Source organism: Podarcis filfolensis (assembly GCF_964270895.1).
Source record: "Podarcis filfolensis genome assembly, chromosome: 1".
Lineage (NCBI taxonomy): Eukaryota > Metazoa > Chordata > Lepidosauria > Squamata > Lacertidae > Podarcis > Podarcis filfolensis.
The window spans coordinates 46000223-46018555 of NC_139604.1; the positions used below are offsets into that span (position 1 = coordinate 46000223).

The 18333-nt window shown below is 42.9% G+C and overlaps 1 protein-coding gene across 10 annotated transcripts in view; it reads left to right on the top strand.

Annotated features, from left to right (window-relative positions):
• The window catches only part of SEMA5B (semaphorin 5B), a 356215-nt gene that overhangs the window by 329983 nt on the left and 7899 nt on the right, over window positions 1–18333 (top strand). For 9 of the 10 annotated variants that reach the window (XM_083584642.1, XM_083584641.1, XM_083584638.1 and 6 more), the window contains 4 exons: window positions 967–1137; window positions 2471–2620; window positions 3750–3794; window positions 7524–7729. In XM_083584642.1, coding sequence (XP_083440768.1) covers window positions 967–1137; window positions 2471–2620; window positions 3750–3794; window positions 7524–7729 — 572 coding nt within the window. Of the gene's footprint in view, window positions 1–966; window positions 1138–2470; window positions 2621–3749; window positions 3795–7523; window positions 7730–18005; window positions 18076–18333 lie in introns of all 10 variants that reach the window. The other variant, XM_083584647.1, reaches the window with a different exon arrangement.

The window sequence follows — 18333 nt, forward strand, 5'->3', positions numbered from 1 at the left end:
GCTGGCACTTTTGCACTAGGCATTTAACATACATAGCTGTAAGCTCAGCCCTCAAAAGGCAAAGAAAGTTTGGACTGCATGCAGAGAGGGTGCAACCAAATCTCATTGCTGCAAAAACATTAGAACTTTCTGCTCCTTCAGTAAAGCGAGAGCTGTGCAGAATCAGATGTATCTTTAAGTTTAAGATTAGATCTGGTACTTTGACTTTGCTCACCATGGTCCAGATTTGCTTATTTCAATATGGCTTACCCACCTCCAAGTATTGGTTACTCTTTCCTGACTGGCAATCAGGAAATATTATTTCCTTCTTAACTAGTCCTTGAAATTATGGCCCTGCTGCTTACTGGATTAGAACAGTAAAGGAGCCTTCCTTTCCCCATTTTCTCTACCCTTTCCCAACCCCCAAAACCACACCTGTTGGTTTTGTGCACCTTGAAGTGCTTTTCCAGGGGACTTTCAGACAGGAGCTTAATATTGTAAAGGGCCATTCAGATATCACAAATATATTGTTGGCAAAAGGTGGTTTTTTTTTAATGTATCAGATTTTTCTCAGACAAGGTAAATCCAGATTAAATGTGGGGGGAATGTGTTCTGGCTTTTTGATGCCAATGACATTGTTTGGATATTGCAAAAAATGTGCATGTGTGAGAATAGTCATTACTTTTGCATTATAATCATAGCCATTCCTTCCCTCCTTTTTCAGAACTATGTGCTTGGAGGGGCCAGAAATGCAATGAACTAACTTAAATCATTTTGGCAGAGAAAGAAACCAGTAGGGACTTGTGAACAGTGAGGAAAAGTATTTGTAGGCAAATAGGATGCTATTCATCTAATGTGGTAGCTTCTCCATAGCTTTCTTCTCCTTGAAATAATGATTTGGGGTTTTTTTTTTATTGTGATGGGATTAACAGATGGGTGAAAAGTATGCCTGCATCTTTGTATTGTTTTATTTTGAATGATCCTTAGTGAAAGGTTCGTGGTCCTGCTGGACTCCTTGGTCTCAGTGCTCAGCAACTTGTGGAGGAGGGCACTACCAGCGCACCCGAACCTGCACCAACCCAGCGCCCTCTAACGGGGAGGATATCTGCATTGGACTGCACACTGAGGAAGCACTGTGCAACACACACTTGTGTGAAGGTAGCCCTGTTGTTGTTATTCTGTATAATGCCATCATTTTTGTATTTATGTTCTTTTAAAAATATGTTTTCATAATGCATTTGAGATTTCAGGACTGATGTAATTCTTCTGTTGTTCTTCAAATGTAATTTTGAAATAAATTAATAAATAGAGATAGATAGATAGATAGATAGATAGATAGATAGATAGATAGATAGATACGTACATACATACAGGTGAAACTCGAAAAACTAGAACATCGTGGGAAAGTTCATTTATTTCAGTAATTCAACTTAAAAGGTGAAACTAATATATGAGATAGACTCATGACATGCAGAACGAGATAGGTCAAGCCTTTATTTGTTATAATTGTGATGATTATGGAGTACAGCTGATGAAAACCCCAAATTAACAAGCTCAGAAAAGGTGCAGTAGCTATTCAATCCGTAACACCTGCAATGGGTTCCTGAGCCTTTAAATGGTCTCTCAGTCTGGTTCAGTAGGAAGCACAATCATGGGAAAGGCTGCTGACCTGACAGTTGTGCAGAAAGCCATCATTGAGACCCTCTATAAGGAGGGAAAACCTCAAAAGGTAATTGCAGAAGAAGTTGGATGTTCCCAAAGTGCTGTATTGAAGCACATTAATGGAAAGTTATGTGGAAGGGGAAAGTGTGGGGGAAAAAGGTGCACAAGCAGCAGGGATGACCGCAGCCTGGAGAGGATTGTCAGGAAAAGACCATTCAAACGTGTTGGGGACTTTCACAAGGAGTGGACTGAGGCTGGAGTTAGTGCATCAAGAGCCACCACACACAGACGGATCCTGGAGATGGGCTTCAAATGTCGTATTCCTCTTGTCAAGCCGCTCCTGAACAAGAAACAACGTCAGAAGCGTTTTACCTGGGCTAAAGGAAAAAAGAACTGGTCTGTTGCTCAGTGGTCCCAAGGCCTCTTTTCTGATGAGAGCAACTTCTGCATCTCATTTGGAAATTAGTTTCACCTTTTAAGTTGAATTACTGAAATAAATGAACTTTTCCACGATATTCTAATTTTTCGAGTTTCACCTGTCTGTCTGTTCCCAAACAATAGCTCGGCTGAGAAGACTGTCGCAGAGCATTTTTCCAAGTTCTGAATCATAGAACTAGACAACTGGTTTTGTCATTTTTCAGTCTACTTTATGCTTCTCAAAACAGACTTCCCCTGTTCATGGGTATTTGACATTATTTCTAAATGCTCAGTTGGGTTTCCATATTCAGAAACTATGTGACCTTTTGTCCTTTGTTTATCCCTCATGTTTTTTTCTTGGCTTGACATTGTGATCATCCCACATGCTTAAGTCTTATCTCTCATTCTTAAGGAGGCTGGTCCGAATGGTCTGAATGGAGCTTGTGTAACGAAGATGGGATCCAGTATCGTAGTCGTTACTGTGAAATCCACAATCCAGGATCTTCCCAATGTGCTGGGAACAGCACACAATACCAGGACTGCTTGTACAATGAGATCCCAGGTGGGTGCAACTTTGCATGCTAAATAAGCAAGGAAAGGGCTCGGTTTAGAGGGCTCCACTAATTGCTGAGATGGATGCCTTACTAAAAAGAACTGATTGCCACTTTTAATATTGATAGGATTGTGTTTTGTAAGGCAGTGAGTATATTGAATGCTGCCTAGTATTCCATTAGTTCAGTTATGCAAAGAGAAGGCATCCTGCAGAAGGAAAGAGATTTTTAGGATCCCATGTGTGGAAATGAAATGGCAGTAACTTTGGTGTAGTTGTAGACTGTTTAGAATTATATCTAACCTCCATCTAGGGATGGGAAGGATTCTGTGACTAATAGATCTTATATAATCAGGGAGTTTTGTATTCTGCACCACAAACAGAAATTAAATGCACAAGGCAAGTTGTGCTGGATTGGATAAAATTAGAACCAGCATGCTGCTTCCAGCAGAGGACAGACAGACAGATGTTCCAAGGAGGCCCATGAGAAAGGAAAGAGTGTGACACCTCTGCTCATTATTTGGTATCTAGAGATATATGAACATGCAGGTTCTGTTCAGTTCCTGAAATACCTATACATTTGTCTAACACTTTAAAAGGCCATCTAAACCAGTGGTCCTCACTATATCTGATGGACGTAATTCAAGGTAACTGATCATTTATACAATAAGTTCACAGAATAAACTACGCTATAAAAACATCCTTAGATAGCAAGGTCATCTGTCTGTGTCATACATTGGTCAAAATATTTTTGAATTGGATCATACGGTATTCACATTTATTCAGGTATTTTATGAGCACAACTTAAATTCCTCATTTGAGTCTTTTTTTATATCTCTATTTATATTTCTGTAATTTGCACAGTTCTTGCCAGAATTAAACAGTTCTAAGGACGCTTATTGTGTTGTATTTGGATAGTTTGCAATCCAGACAATTTTCTCATGCAATAGAGAGTATGTTCTTTTTAAAACTTTTTTTCACTATATTACATTCTGTGTTTTTTGCCAAAGCTCTGGGAGGCCCTCCATTTGCTGCAGAGATTAACTTGCCTTGCATTGAGCAAAGGGATTTTAATTGCCTGCACAATGTCGCAGATGACAAAAATGACATTTTTCTCCCCACTGTTTTTCTCTTTGTTTAGTAATCCTGCCAGCCTCAAGCATTGACGAGAGCACGAACTGTGGAGGTAGAGTACAGCTAACTATAGATCTTATTTTTATCTTAACATGACTCCTCTTTTCTGGGAAGCATCAACCCAACCATTAATCTGTGCAGTTCACATCCCGTTGATAGCCTTAATTCCACTGGAGTCCGATTGTCTGAGGGGAGGAAGGGAGGGGAGAAAGTATCTGTGATTCAGTTTTCTGGTATAAGAATTTAATTTGGGGGAGGGAGCATCTCAGAATAATTAATTACCAGGGAGATCACAGTCCTTTCCACTGCAGCTCCTTTTTAAATGGACTGGAAAAGATGAAGAGAGATTCCTCATTTTCCTGAGCGCTTAGTTAATTGTAGAGTTGTCACCGAATTTCATTATAAGCAAAACATTGATACGGGTTCCTGTTCAGGAGAAACTTCCAAAGCTTTTAAGGGGAAGCAAAAAGAATTTTGGTAAGACTGGCAAAGTTTCTCAGGCTGGATCTGACACATCCCTTGTTAATTGTATAAATGTTTTAATTTCTTGAGCACTTTTGAATGTAGTGGGTGCTTCTGTGTTTGTCTCTCATTTGCCATGTACAAAGGTCTATGAATGGTGTTTGCCACCCCCAGGAAGATGAGATTTGCACCCAACCACCTTTTGAAGTGAAAGTAGCCTTGGTTGCTACTGTCTCTCTCCCGCACAAGCATAAACGAGCATACCAAATCTCTCTCTCTCTCTCTCTCTCTCTCTCTCTCTCTCTCTCTCTCTCTCACACACACACACACACACACACACACACACACACCATATACACAACAACACATACCTATCTCCCTCCCTTTCTGTGTAAGAGCATTCCCACATCTCAATTCCCACCTCCAGGGGTTTTCGAGGGTGGAGAGGGGGAGAAATGAATGCACGGGGATTGCTTCAGTAGTTCACAGTGTAATAATCTGAGTTTGTACCAGGGTAGCTCGTATAATAAGACTGCAGTGAATTCTTAAGTTGTCTCTACGAATGAACCCAATGCAAAATCGATGGCTATCTTGCCATTGGAAACAGGATTAGACAGCCAATGCAAAACCTTGATTACCGGAAAAGCAGTTGCCATGCAACTAATTTTATCTGACTTCTTTAGAGTTCAGGGAATTGCATTTTCTTTGTGCATTTCCTGCAGGTCGCTTGATAGCTAGCAGAGTCTGTTGAAGGGCCAGAAGAGAAAGCAACCTTCCTTGCTTCTCACATTGTGCTTTTTGATACCTACCATCTTTCTGAATAGGAGAAAAATAGCAGCTTCGCTAACACAAGGCACTTGTTCTGGTACTTTGAAAGTTCAGTTGTAGTAGGGAACTATGGTTAAGAGCAGAATTCTGGCTTTTTCAGTTAATTGTGCAGAGATAACTGAAGCAGATGGAAACGAGCTCCCTGCACTCCTACCGCAGCTCGTTGCAGATCTTAAACTTATAAAGTCATAAACATACTGTGCATATCATGCCAATGGGTGATTTAAGCTTTTGTTGCAGCCGTCATGAAACTGATCACCAAATTTCTAGTAGATATAATTGTCAGGAGCAGATTTTGGGTCATCCAAAAGCACCGTGGTGCTTCAGTGGTTTTGCACAACAGCCCCCACAAGTAAGCAGCTTTCCTGACGAACCGCTTGGACAGCTCTTGGCCTGCGCATTAGTCACTCTCTGTACGAAAAGCATTACAGCAATGACAGAAAAGGCAAAACGCTCCATCGGCAGACCTTCCCGTCTAGTGTGTGTGACTGCAGGGGAAGCAACGGAATTAAGACTCCAGTTCCATTAGCAGCATAGTTGGTTTTCTTGTGTTCCCATTCCTCCTGCCAGGTGTGTGCCTCAGCTCAGGGTCTCCTTATTAACCTTATATTCATCATTATGCATTGGTATTGATATTTTCACTGCCCTCTTCTGCCATTGCAGTCTTATTTGTTTATATAATGCATGGGGATATTATTTATCCCTTAGCATCTCTGAATATCTGGCAAAGCTATAATCATTAGAAATTCAGCCTGCTGCCCTCTCACACGTGAAACAAGGGGGAATCTGAGTTATGGGCAAAACCAGAAACATCAGCCTGCGGATTCATAGAATGCTCATGTTATTCAAATATTTAGCCAGGTGCCATGGAGGCACAGCTGAAAGGCAGAGAGACCTTGTAAGGGACAGGACTGAGGGTGAATAGTTTTGAGGAATCTGCTGCTCAGTACCAAAGCACCAGAGAATTCTTAGCACCTCACCAACTACAACTCACCTTGGCAAAATCCATGTTAAAGTGTTACATTGATGCTGAAAGTAGGGCCTAGGAAACCTTATCCTCAAGTGACTTTTCAACTTTATGATTCTTAGAATTTGTCACTGGCTTTTGTTGTTGTTTACTCCTTTGCATTCCTCTTTCTCAGTAGAACATCTCCTTGGTAACCCACTGGAATGGAAGCGTTTTGAAATCTATATGCCTACTTATTTGTGTTGGGGAATGTTTTATGCACCAGGAACTTTCTTCTTTGAAATCTTTACGGGGTACCTGCGTCAGTGGTGTGAGCTTGCAGCTGGGGTTCTGCTTTCATTGCTCACCAAGAAACAAAGACCGGCAATATTCAGTGTCACCCCTTGTTCTTGCTGCCTCCTGTTTTTTCTCCCAGGAGGCTCCCTTTCCGTGGCTAGTGGAGAAAGTATCAGCAAGAGCACATGCAGGCTTTCAGTGGAGAAGGCAGCATGGCAATTCCTTCTCAGAGATGGCTGGAGAAGCGGAAGCTGATCAGAGACCAAAAAACCAGGCTGGGGTGGGAGGGTGGGGAATCCTATATCCTTAGCAGCCAGCATACATTGGAGGCAGCCAGGGGGTGGTTTGTGCAAGGCCAAGCAGGTCCCCTGCCTTGGCTGCCCTGAGCAGAGGTCTCATAGAAAAAGCAATGAGCTCTCCTCCTTCTTGGTGGTGGTAGCATTTTGCAGGCTTCCATTCAGTGCTAGCATGAGCGCTCAGCATCCTTGGGCTTCCAGAGTCCCAGAGCCCTGAAATGGCTACTGCTGAAGCCTGTTCTAGGCCCCCTTTAAAAATACAAATTTTTCATCTGAGCACTCTGAGCACCTAGCAATCATATTTGTGACCCTGACACTCTGGGGCATTGTGTAAATTTTAATGGCAATTAGATGTATTTGCTCAGAATCCTGCCACTACTCCCTGTCACCCACTGCCAGGTAAATCCCCTGACAGAGGAGGGGCCCACCCAAGAGCACTTTGCCAAGAACCTCCTCAAATAGGGAACCAGCCCAGACCTACCACACCTTATCAGCCACTTCCACTTTTTCATTCCTTGTGCATTTTAGGTAGGTCAGAAGGCCTTCCTTTCTTCTGATTTGAGAAATTCTGAGTTTACCACCCACCTCCCAATTTCCATGACGTGCACATTCTTTGGAACCTGTTGCTGTGTATTGTTTGTATACCTCATTTCTCTGCCTGTCAGCTTAATGTTTAGTTTCAGTATCAATTGGAGGAGAAAGGAATAGCTTTAAGAAAGCAGCGTATGATGCCACTGAAGCAGAACTGTGATGAGCAGACTTGATAGTAAAGGAAGGAAGCGTCTGTTAGTGGGTGTTACCATGCAAGACACTGGCTTCTTTCAGAAACACATTTTCCTTATGCCTAGGAAACAGAAAATCACCCTCTTGAGTGGTTTATTGTTGTTGAAAGTGTTTTTGTTCTTGTTTATGTCTCTAACCACAGCATCTCTTACCACACTTTCTTCTCTAGGTTTCAGCCTCATCCACCTAATTGCCACAGGGGTCTCCTGCTTCTTTGGTTCTAGCCTCTTAACCTTTGTTATCTATGTGTACTGCCAGCGTTGCCAGAGGCAATCTCAGGAGTCAACTGTTATCCATCCCACCACTCCCAATCATCTCCATTACAAAGGCAACACAACTCCCAAGAATGAGAAATACACACCTATGGAATTCAAGGTAAGAGGCTTCATCTGCCCAAAGGTCTGTGTTATACCACTGAATTCATTTGCAGTGCATCCTGGTGGCTCATAACCTTTGTTTGGTACAGTTTGCTTCAGCAAGTTTTCCTAGCACACTTAAGAGCTGAGTTACATGATCAGCTGAAACAGGTGGGGTAGGTAACTTTGCCATCTCTTTGACATGCAGGGAATTATGCGGAAGCACTGAAATTTTTCTGCACAGCAGGAACTTTACCACGTGGTTCTTCTGATTGTGTAGCTGGGTTCAAGCATCAATCCAAAGAGCAGTGGTTGAAACTAAGTGATGTTTTCTTGCTGTGGTTGACTAGCCTGTTTCTCCATTGTTGAGTGAGCTTGCTTTCTCCATCACCTTCATTGCAAACATATATGCTAGGTAACATTACTAAGGGGGACGCGGGTGGCGCTGTGGGTAAAACCTCAGTGCCTAGGACTTGCCGATCGTATGGTCGGCGGATCGAATCCCCGTGCCGGGGTGAGCTCCCGTCTTTCGGTCCCAGCTCCTGCCCACCTAGCAGTTCGAAAGCACTCTTAAGTGCAAGTAGATAAATAGGGACCGCTTTATAGTGGGAAGGTAAACGGCGTTTCCGTGTGCTGCGCTGGTGCTGGCTCGCCAGCTGCAGTTTTGTCACGCTGGCCACGTGACCCGGAAGTGTCTTCGGATGGCGCCGGCTCACGGCCTCTAGAGCGAGATGAGCACGCAACCCCAGAGTTGGACACCACTGGTCCGTACGGGCAGGGGTACCTTTACCTTTACCTAACATTACTAAGACATGTTTCTGAAGGGCCATGGTGTATCAATATTTAAATTGTGGAGATAAGCCCAGCATCCTACTGAAGGTTCAGAATTTAGATTTGGAACCATTGGGCTGTGCTCTGCTATGTTTGCATGTATTTTTACATACGTAATATTGTTTTCCTATCCTCTCCCATGGCTCATCCAAATTTTCTCCCATGTTGCTTCTCAGAAGGGATCAAATAATAGCTACATTTGTACAGTTCTTGATTTTTATTTATTGAATTTCCATGCAGCCCTTAATCCAATGATCACATGACAGTTTACTGTATAAAAACACAAAAACAAATAACAAGAAACGAAGCAATAACCCCCACACCCACAGTTTAAAAGGCCATAGATTGTTATGATGATGTCCACATAAAACACCACCTTTTTGTGACCACATTCTTTGCTTATTTAGAAGGCCTATCCAAAAGAGAGTTATCTCCAATGTGTATTGGTTGCCTTGGCAACCTCTTTTTCAATAGAAATCTGGCATTTCTGTTATCAAGAAATGAACCTGACAAGCTAGCAAGTATCCCAGTAGTAATTAACACATAATAAAGCACCCAGCATCTGTAATCAACAAAGTAACTTGTAGGCAGGGGGAAATACCTCTTAAAAGCAATTAATTAACTTGCAAAGAGCAAGAGCAGAAAGATTGCTATTCATAGTTTTAAAAACAGGCAGCAGGTACAGAAAGTGGAGCAGGTTGCAATTAGGCCACTCTTGGATTCGGAGCTTCCTTGGCAAGTAAGGTTTCCAAATGGCCCTGGCGATAAAGAAAAAGCAAGAACGTTTTTAGGGATTTCTCAATTAGTGCTACTGCATCGAAATAATTTTTAAAAATGTCCTTCAGAGCTGAAATATAGGTTTTGGCAACCGGAAGCAACCCTTCATCTTATCAACCTGTTTGTTTTTGGAGCCTGTTAGCTAAATTCTTCAGAAGCAGCTTACCTGACCTGCAGCTGCCAAATTCCAAATGAAAAATTTACCGGCTGCCAACAAACAAATGGGGATAGATCACCCAGGCCTACCCACTTCTCTCAGGACGTGTGCGGCAGTTCATTGATGGAGCTCCCTTGCCTACAGAGATGTACTCTTCACCTGTGTGGAAGAGGTCAACTCTGCATTTGAAGAACTGCCTCTTTCTCTCAAGTGAGAGTTTCCTCCTGTCCTTATTGGCAGTGGTGTCACAGGCAGTTACTAACCCTTGATAATCCTAAATCCAGCTCTGTTGCATCAATAATTATTTTGAAGTCTAGATTAACAAGCTACATGTCCAACAGATGTCTGGAAAAATAACAAGACCTTATTATTTCCAGAGCTGCACTGGCTAAGTTGGCCTTCCTTATCAATGACAATTTCTTTCTGAGACGTAAGGAATCGTCCGTTTTGCTTCCTCACATAATTTCTTGCTTGTTTTCTGAGGAAAATGGTTAATTTTCAATGGAAGCTTAAATCTCCTAATATTAGGACAAAATTGTGTTCCAGAAATAGTTCAATGCACATTTTTGGTGATGTGGATCTTGGTGGATGAGAAAGCATGTGTCAAAAGATCTGGAATCAATGAACAGCAATTTTCTCTTCACAAAAAATGAAATGCATGAAGTTAAGAAATTTAAACCTTGAGGTATACTTAGTTAGGGAAACTTAAAGGTCTCCTCTAACAAATTCAGAGGAATCCTATAGTACAACCCCCCTAGGACTGTACCCCTTCAGAGTGTGGATAGGAGATTTTATGATTGCATGTTCCCCATTTCTAAAGCTTCTCTAACATAAGTGAAGCTTATGTTATGGCTAAGTTAAAAATGCAGAACAATTAGTGTATCACAGTTATTTAACACAGGATCTCTAACTGTACTAAAAATAGTCTCCTAAGAAATGTCCTGGATTCAGTCCGCAGTATTTTAAGGTAGAGCTTTGAAAATCCCTGATTAAAATCCTGTGGAGCCACTGGCAGTCCGTGCAGACCAAGGGTAGGTAATGTGGTGCCTTCCAGTTGGTGGATGGCACCACTAGACTCCTTATATTCCCTGAACATTGGTCATTCTGTTGGGAGTCCAAAATACCTGGAGGGCCCCTACATTAGGCAACTTGCACTGAAGGCAAGCATTGTGGGCTTGATCATATGCCCATGTAGCAGAAGGGCATGGTATTCCAACAGCATGTGCAAACCATGTAACCAGACAGCTCCTACCTACCCTCTCCCCTGTTGCTTATTTTTTTTCATTAAAATGGTGAACGTGGTAACATCTGGAGGGCACCATGTTGGCTGTCCATGGTGTCGACAGTACTGTTACATGGACCAATAGTCTGACTCTGTTAAAGGCAGCTTCCTAGCTGTGTGTGCCATGAAGACTACACTTTGTGTTCTCCAAGTGAGCCTGCTGTCCTCAGGTGCCTTGTCAGTGTTGAAATAAGATTCAGCTGCCACTCAAGTCATCTTTGTTGTGTAGAAATGGAACCACCAAATTTGTCCTCCTGCTCAAGCAGCAAAATGTGTTGGACCAGCCCTGTTCTATGGGCTTGCATGCTAGACTTAACTTGATTTCCGGACTTGCTCAGTTGCTTATTTGTGACTCTCCACCTCATAAACCAGGCCTCAGGAATTTGACTCTTTGAAGTTCTCATGAATCCTGAATACATGTGTCTATGTTCATCCATTGTCTTTGCACACTAAGAAGCCCATCTGGTTTGTGGGTGCAGTTGCAATATAGATGGTGAAGGGTAGGGAGATACTCATTCTTACTTACTTAAGTCAACTCAGAGATGCTTTGCTCCTTGTAAAATTATTTTGCCTGATATAAGAAAAAAAAAAGTTTTGGAAGATTGCATTGGCAGAAAGTTGGAGGAGGGTTAATAAGAAAGCACTTTTGTTAAGTGCAAGTCAGCATGAACTTGTAGATGGTAAATCATGTCTCACAAATTAGATTCTTCCCCTCCCCTGCTTCTCTTTTCTCCCGCCCCTTTCCATTCTTTTGGCTAATTAAATAAATATTGATCTTTACAGAAAGGAAAACACAATCTGGATCCTACTGTAAGTTTCTGATTGTTTCATTAATTTGAGGTATTTTCTTGGTCCCGAAATCATTCATCCCCTTCCACCCACCAACCCAGTAAGGTCATTCCTGTATAGGAAGGTGTCTTTAAGCATCTGATTCAGTGCTATGCAGAAGCATCATAGTGGTAAGAATCCCTGACCTCAAATTTTGTCATGTACATTAGATAGATTGGTGGGGGTGGAGACATAAGAGGTTGACAGATAGGTAGTAGAGAATAGGCTAAGGAAGACTCAGAGGGCAGTAAAGGGGCAGTTAAGCGTGGTCCCTTCCAACTCTAGAATTCTATGATTCTAAGTGAAGCTCAGCAAAGGAGTTGCTGAAGAAGTGGATCCTTAGAGGAGGAGAAAGAAATGGCTTATTTAACAGAAGAGTTAAGACTGTTCTATCTATAGGGAACCACATGGTAGAAACCACAGAGCCAGACATACATTGGACTTCGAGGCAATTGAGATTTTCTAAAAAAACACAGAGGAGTGAAAAGGCAATTAGGAAGAGGACCCCATCTATATGGCAAAGTCACATTGGTTTTATACCTTTCATGACAAGAGAATTCTGGAAATGGTAGTTTCATGCTGTGATTTATAAGAGATCTCTTCCCCCACACCACCACCCATCCCACATCAGGTGCACAATTTTCAGGGAAGAGGGACTGTAAAGTCTGTTTAAGTCTACAAAATGGCTATGACCAGGTGTTGGGGCAGGGAGATTTCAAGGTGGATCTGACACTTAGACCTGACACTGTTTTGAACAATGGAATCTGCTGTGTTTGGTGGGGTGAGCGCCTGCCGGCAAGGCAAGATAAAGCTCATGTTCTGTGCTTGATGTGCCAAAAATTGTAATGCGTTGTTTGTCACAGCTTACAGCGAGGATGTTGTTGTCTCACACAGTAATCAGGAAGGCACAATAGGTTAGAAAATGGGAGATGGAATGTTATCCAGAATTTCCCGGGGCTCTGCCATTCCTTCCATTCTAAATGAACCAAAGTGGTGGTCAGACAGGGCACCCCTAACACTTCTGACATAGTGGGAAGGGGCGCAGAGGGTTAACAATCAATGGTCTATGATGATACAGAGGTTTCCAAAGCCATCTCTAGTATTTTATTTTTGTTTCTTCAAACCTCCCTGTTCAAAAGCTGTGCTTTAGCCACAGCATATTTCATCTGTGTTTTAACCACAACATATTTCAAAGAAAGCAAGATCTAATGACAAGGAGGTGGAACCTGCATGAGGGTGATTCGGGCATTCAAGTACATATGGATGAGATGTAAATGCTGTTGATGGCAGTAACCCATCGATCATTTCACTGATAACCTGCCAAGACACTGATGATTCAGAGAGGGGGGGGCGGAATATCTCCTGCCTGCTTTGTGCAGAATATTCTGGGTTCTGCTGTCAGATCTTTTAGCCAAGGTTGTGGGCGAATATTTCAAGTCATCTAATCAGCCATTCATGTTCCATTAATTAGCAATAGCTTCTACAGTCCTCTGATGGTGTTGTGTTCTGTTCAGCACGAATGCATATTGTAATAGGAGTTGTTTACATCATGCATTAGGCTGCAGCTCCTTACACCATTCCCTGCTCAGCAAGGTGGTTTGGGCTGTAATAGCGCACACTATTAAAACATAAGCACCTGCTGTTTTAGATACTGCGCTTCCAAGTGAGAGTTCCAAAAGGGCCATACACACAAGCAAGGGTTATCAGTCTGCTGGTAATCATGATTGTAATGATCCATGGTATGAGGAAGGGGATTTTCTGTCCTGCCTATATATTGGCTGATCATGGTACTCACGAGTTGCCAACCAGCTGAGTGAGGAAAAGACACACACCCCATGCAGCCCCAAGGGCAAAATTATGTATGAGGGCTCTCCTAAATTTAATTCTGATGAGTATGCAAGTAGGCTTCACATGCAGGAATCTGGGATTTCTGCACTAAAAGCACAAAGAATGTTTAAAAATCCCCCAAACTGCAATAAATATAAATGAACAAGAAGATAGCTTGACCAAACACCTTTCTCCCCTCATGTAGATGTTCTAGGTTCAATACATGGCATCTTGACGTAAAATATTTTTCGGTTGCAGGTCTGGGACCTATGCCCAAGCTGTAACTGTTCAGAGTAAACCAGCCTTCCCCAACCTAGTGTTCTCCAGATGTTTTGTAGTGTAACTCTCCCCACTGGCTGTGCTAAGGGAGGCTGGTGGGAGTTGGGAGTCTCCAGCTACTGGAAGGGCAGGCTGGAGCAGACAGTACTGTACTAGATCATTGTCTGAGATTATAAAGTGGCTTCATATCTTCTTAAGATGTGACCTACTCAATCAGGAATAGGGGATCCATCTAATCCAAAATTCTTTACCAACAGTGGTTAGCAGGAAGCCTCCAAACAATGGCAGTGGTCCTCCTCTGCTGTTTGCTCCACAGCAAACCAAACCAGAGCATCTCTGAACCCGAGAATACCATATAGCAACCATGTCCTGATTGGCACATCATGCTAAGCCAAACCATAACATAGCAAGTATGAGCAAGCTCCTAGGGAGGAGCTTGTAGTCTTCCCCAGTCATCCAAATCTCGACTCATAGTTCAGCACTTTTTCAAGCTTATCCATGAGCTGTAACCAAGGTTTGTTTATGGTTTACAGCTAGTTTGTGGCTAGTCTTAAGAGAGCTAGATCATGAGTGAACAATATGGTAAATGTCAGCTGAGCTCAGTGCAGCACATCGGGGGGGGGGAGGACCAAGGAGAATGTAGAATTATACAGAATATTTATCAGATTTGTAAATAAAAGATGAATGGCCAAACTGGCTCAAAACTCAGATACATGTCCCAAGCTGTTCAAGACAAGAGACTTGTCCTTTGCTGCCCTTGCCTCTGCTGCCAGTGCCAGCCACATACCCAGAGAAAAGAGAGCTTGGCAGGAGGAGGAAGGTGTCCTTTGGAAGCAGATCAGGAGCAACAGGCCCAGTCATATAGGGCTGCAAGGAAAGGGAATGTTGTAGATTGTGGGCCAGGCAGGGTTAGTGAAGAAAAAGACACCAATAAAAGGGGATGGTTGGAGCCTAGAACCACTGGTGCTTGGACATGCCACAATGAATGGGTGGCTCTTGGTGACGAGGGAATGAAGCAATAGGAAGTGTGTTTGTGTGTGAGTGTGGGGGGGGGGGGGAGGATTTGCAAAATACAGCCTTGTAACTTCCAGTTACAGGAATTATTTCAGGTTGCAAAGAGATCTCCACAATATAGCCTTCCTTCTGTCAACAGAAAGAAAGCAAGTTTCATCAGTCTGGCGCAGTACCCTTGGTGAAAGGGATATTGAATCGTGTGATATGTGGTTCATTAACCACCCAGAGATATACACCTAGATGCTGTAGGGAAAATGTCAGTGCTGGAGACTGGGAAACAGAGCCTCTGCTCTCCTCCCATCCCCTGAAGAATAATAATTTCAGATGAAGCGGCAATCTTAAAAAAAAATCGGAGGACCTTCCAGCTGTGAAATGAGAAATAAAACTAGAAGGGGGATGTGATGTTCCAAAGCACTGCCTGACTTCTCAACGTCTTGTTCCCTTGTGGATGGTCATTTTTACTGCTGCTGAAAATAACTCTTGCGGGGTCCAGGGAGGCAGAGATAGCACAGAAGACTTTGAACCACCTTTCCTTTCCCAGGAGGTGTTTGCAGCTGGGCTAGAAACGGGCTTGTGGAGTTTTTTTACCCTTCTATCCCTTGGAAAGCTCAAGATGGCAATCTCCTATCTTTTAATTTGATAGGTTGCTCTTTCACTTTTACTGGCTGTTTTCTTTCTTCACCCTTGATTCCCATGTGTGGGCTGGCAGAAGCAGTGATACAGCCACAGCAAGCACCTCCTTCCTGTAGTGACCCTTCTGTTGTACATTGTTTGAAGCTGCAGCATCAATCTGTTTACAGTTTAGCCATCAGTCAAAAGCTGGATGAATTGCAGCAGTCTGGAAAGTTAGTAACGGTTTCTCCTTGAGACCCATCTCTTCACCGCGTGGCTTTAAAATTGAGACTCTTGGCTAGATTAGCAAATCATTTATTCCATCCCCTCAACCCTCCTCCTCCTCCCCCGGAAAAAAAGTGAAATGCAAATTTTGGTTCTTATGATTTTCATGTGTACCAAAGCCTTTCCCCCCACCTTCCGGCATTTAAGAATGTTTGCCGCTTGAGTGGCAAAGCACATGTTTTCAGTGGGCAGAGTCTGATATGAAAGGGAATGGTTTGCAGGTGGGAAACAGCATTATTTTTATTGTATTATCCCGCAGCTCTAAATATCACTTCAAGGGATGCTTGATTTACATAATGCCTGCTAGGAAGAGAAAGCAAGGAGGCTTACTGAGGAGGAACAAAAAGGATTTAGCAGTACAGCTTAGCTGAAAGCTATTAGTCTCTTCCCCTGACCCTCTTTAATTCATTGGGTCGAGTCAAATTGAGCAGTCAGCCATGCTCGGGAGGTGTGGCTCTCATGCAGTGAAGATTACACCGGCAGAGCAATGATGCATCTTACAGAGGTGTCATTACCTTATGGCGGCGGTAGCAGCAGCAAGCCTGGCAGGCTTGTCACATTCGTCTTATTTAAGATCAGTGGATGCTGCCACTTAAGGGTTTGAATGTTTGCCTCTGTCAAATTTATGTGGAATATTAGCAGCCATTCACTAGCTCTGAATCTTTGCTGTCTTCTGTGCTGCAGTATAAAGTCGGGAGTGTGTTGCTGTTGTTGGGATGTTCCAAGCAAAACCTGCCTTGGGCTTTGACCACTTGTAGTGCAGGCCCTTTTGTTATCTTGAGGCGGGATATAAGGCTCCCCACAATCGCACACAAACACACAATTGATAGGCCCCACTGTTACATGTTCCCTCATCCTCTCCTCTCTTTTCCCCACTTTTCATTCCAGTCTGGGTTTTGTATCAAATGGGAAGGCTTCAAAGCTCCCCAACCCTTGTTTGACCAGAGTTGGTACAATCATAGAATTGTAGCGCTGGAAAGGATCCTGGGAGTCACCTAGTCCAACCCCCTTTCAATGTGGGAATCTCAACGAAAGCATCCAAGGCAGATGGCCATCCAACCTCTGCTTAAAAACCTCCAGTAAAGGAGAGTCCACAACCACTTGAGGGAGTCCACTCCACTGACTACACAGAAAAATACAGTAGATGTTGTTATGACCAGTGAGGTGGCTTGCAAGGTCTTTAGGTGGCAGGGATGGAAGTGGAAGAGTGGGATGTTCAATCAGTATCATGCAAGCACATGGCTGCTGAGTGAATGATAGTCTCTATTGTATATTGTGGAGATTTGGAGGCAATCCGTATGCATCTGACTGTGCAGGAAAAACACCTTTGATTTTTGTTTGTTTTATTGTGGAACACTTTAGAGATCAATGTGTAAAACAGCCCTTCCATGCATAGAAGACTCATTCACACGCAGAAAGGCACTTTTGGGTTTAACCCACTTTCCATCTGTCTAAAAGCTTCATTGTGTCTGGTGTAGCAGTGGGCAGAAGGTAGATCTGTATCTACTGGTAGATCTGTGTGATTTCAAGATCACCAATTTCTGTTGTTCTTTAATAACCAAATTAACTCCCTTCCTAAATGATACTCTTGAAATGAAGAAAGGAGGTGTGTCATTGTTGCAGGTGGTTGTGGCTGGGTTGCCACCAGGAATAAACCTTTGTGAAGAACTTTCAGTGCTGGCAAACAAATGCCTTGGGCTCAGAATTCCTCGATTCTACATGCGTCCTCTGCAGCTGGCTCCGGTTCATGGGTTCTAGTAAAACACAAAGTCTCTCCTGCAACCACAAAATCTGCCCACCCCTGTTCTAGTGTGACAGGGGCTGCTTTATAAGGAAAGATAATTGTACCTGATGCTATAAATTTGCTGGTGCTCAAGTGGTTTTTGACTAGGTCAGTGACCTGGTTAGGAGATCACCGAGAGCTACACTTGAGGTCAGAAGAGGGCAAGATACTGTCTCTTTCATTTGTAATAGCCACATCAAGATTATGGAATTATATATTTTTAATCCTTTGCAAAGATGCTGTTTTTCACTGCTTCTTTTTCTGAATGTGTTCAAACGTGACAGACTTCTTTTACGGGGACAGAAAAATATATCTGTCCAGCAGACAGATTAAACATGAGCTAGAAAAAGATAAAGGGTGTGTTGAAATGACAGTGAATTTTTACACCAGCTTATGGTGGTGCCATTGAAAGGAATTAATTAATAAATGCCCAGCAAAGGAAGGGCGGGGGAGAATAAGAAATCCCTTATTTAAACATCAGTAATTAAAATGACACCTACATCCCACCTCCATTTTTTCTCCATGCTGTTGACAACTACTTGTAACTTTGTTGGTTGTTAATTTTCTTCAGCCATCCTTTTCCCCTCAAATGTGACCATGCCTTGTTACTTACACTGTAGCTTACAGAAGTGACACACTTAATATCGGGGGGTCCAAACCTGGATATCTACCAGTGGAGATGGAGATCAGGTAAATGTGCACCTGCTCTTCCAAAGCAAAAGAGAAATGCCCTTTTGGTTTACTCTTGGGAGGGAGCTGGAGTGAAACATGTAGACGGGACCCCAGTCTCAGTTGCACAGTGGCGGGTGATGGAGATGGTGGTGATGACCATCAAACATCGTGTCACCAATATGGGAAAGCCATGTCTGCAAATCTGGAGAAACCCATAGATCTTGGTTTGCAAGTAGTGGCTTGGCTCAGATTGCCCAAAACACTGGCAAAGCCAGG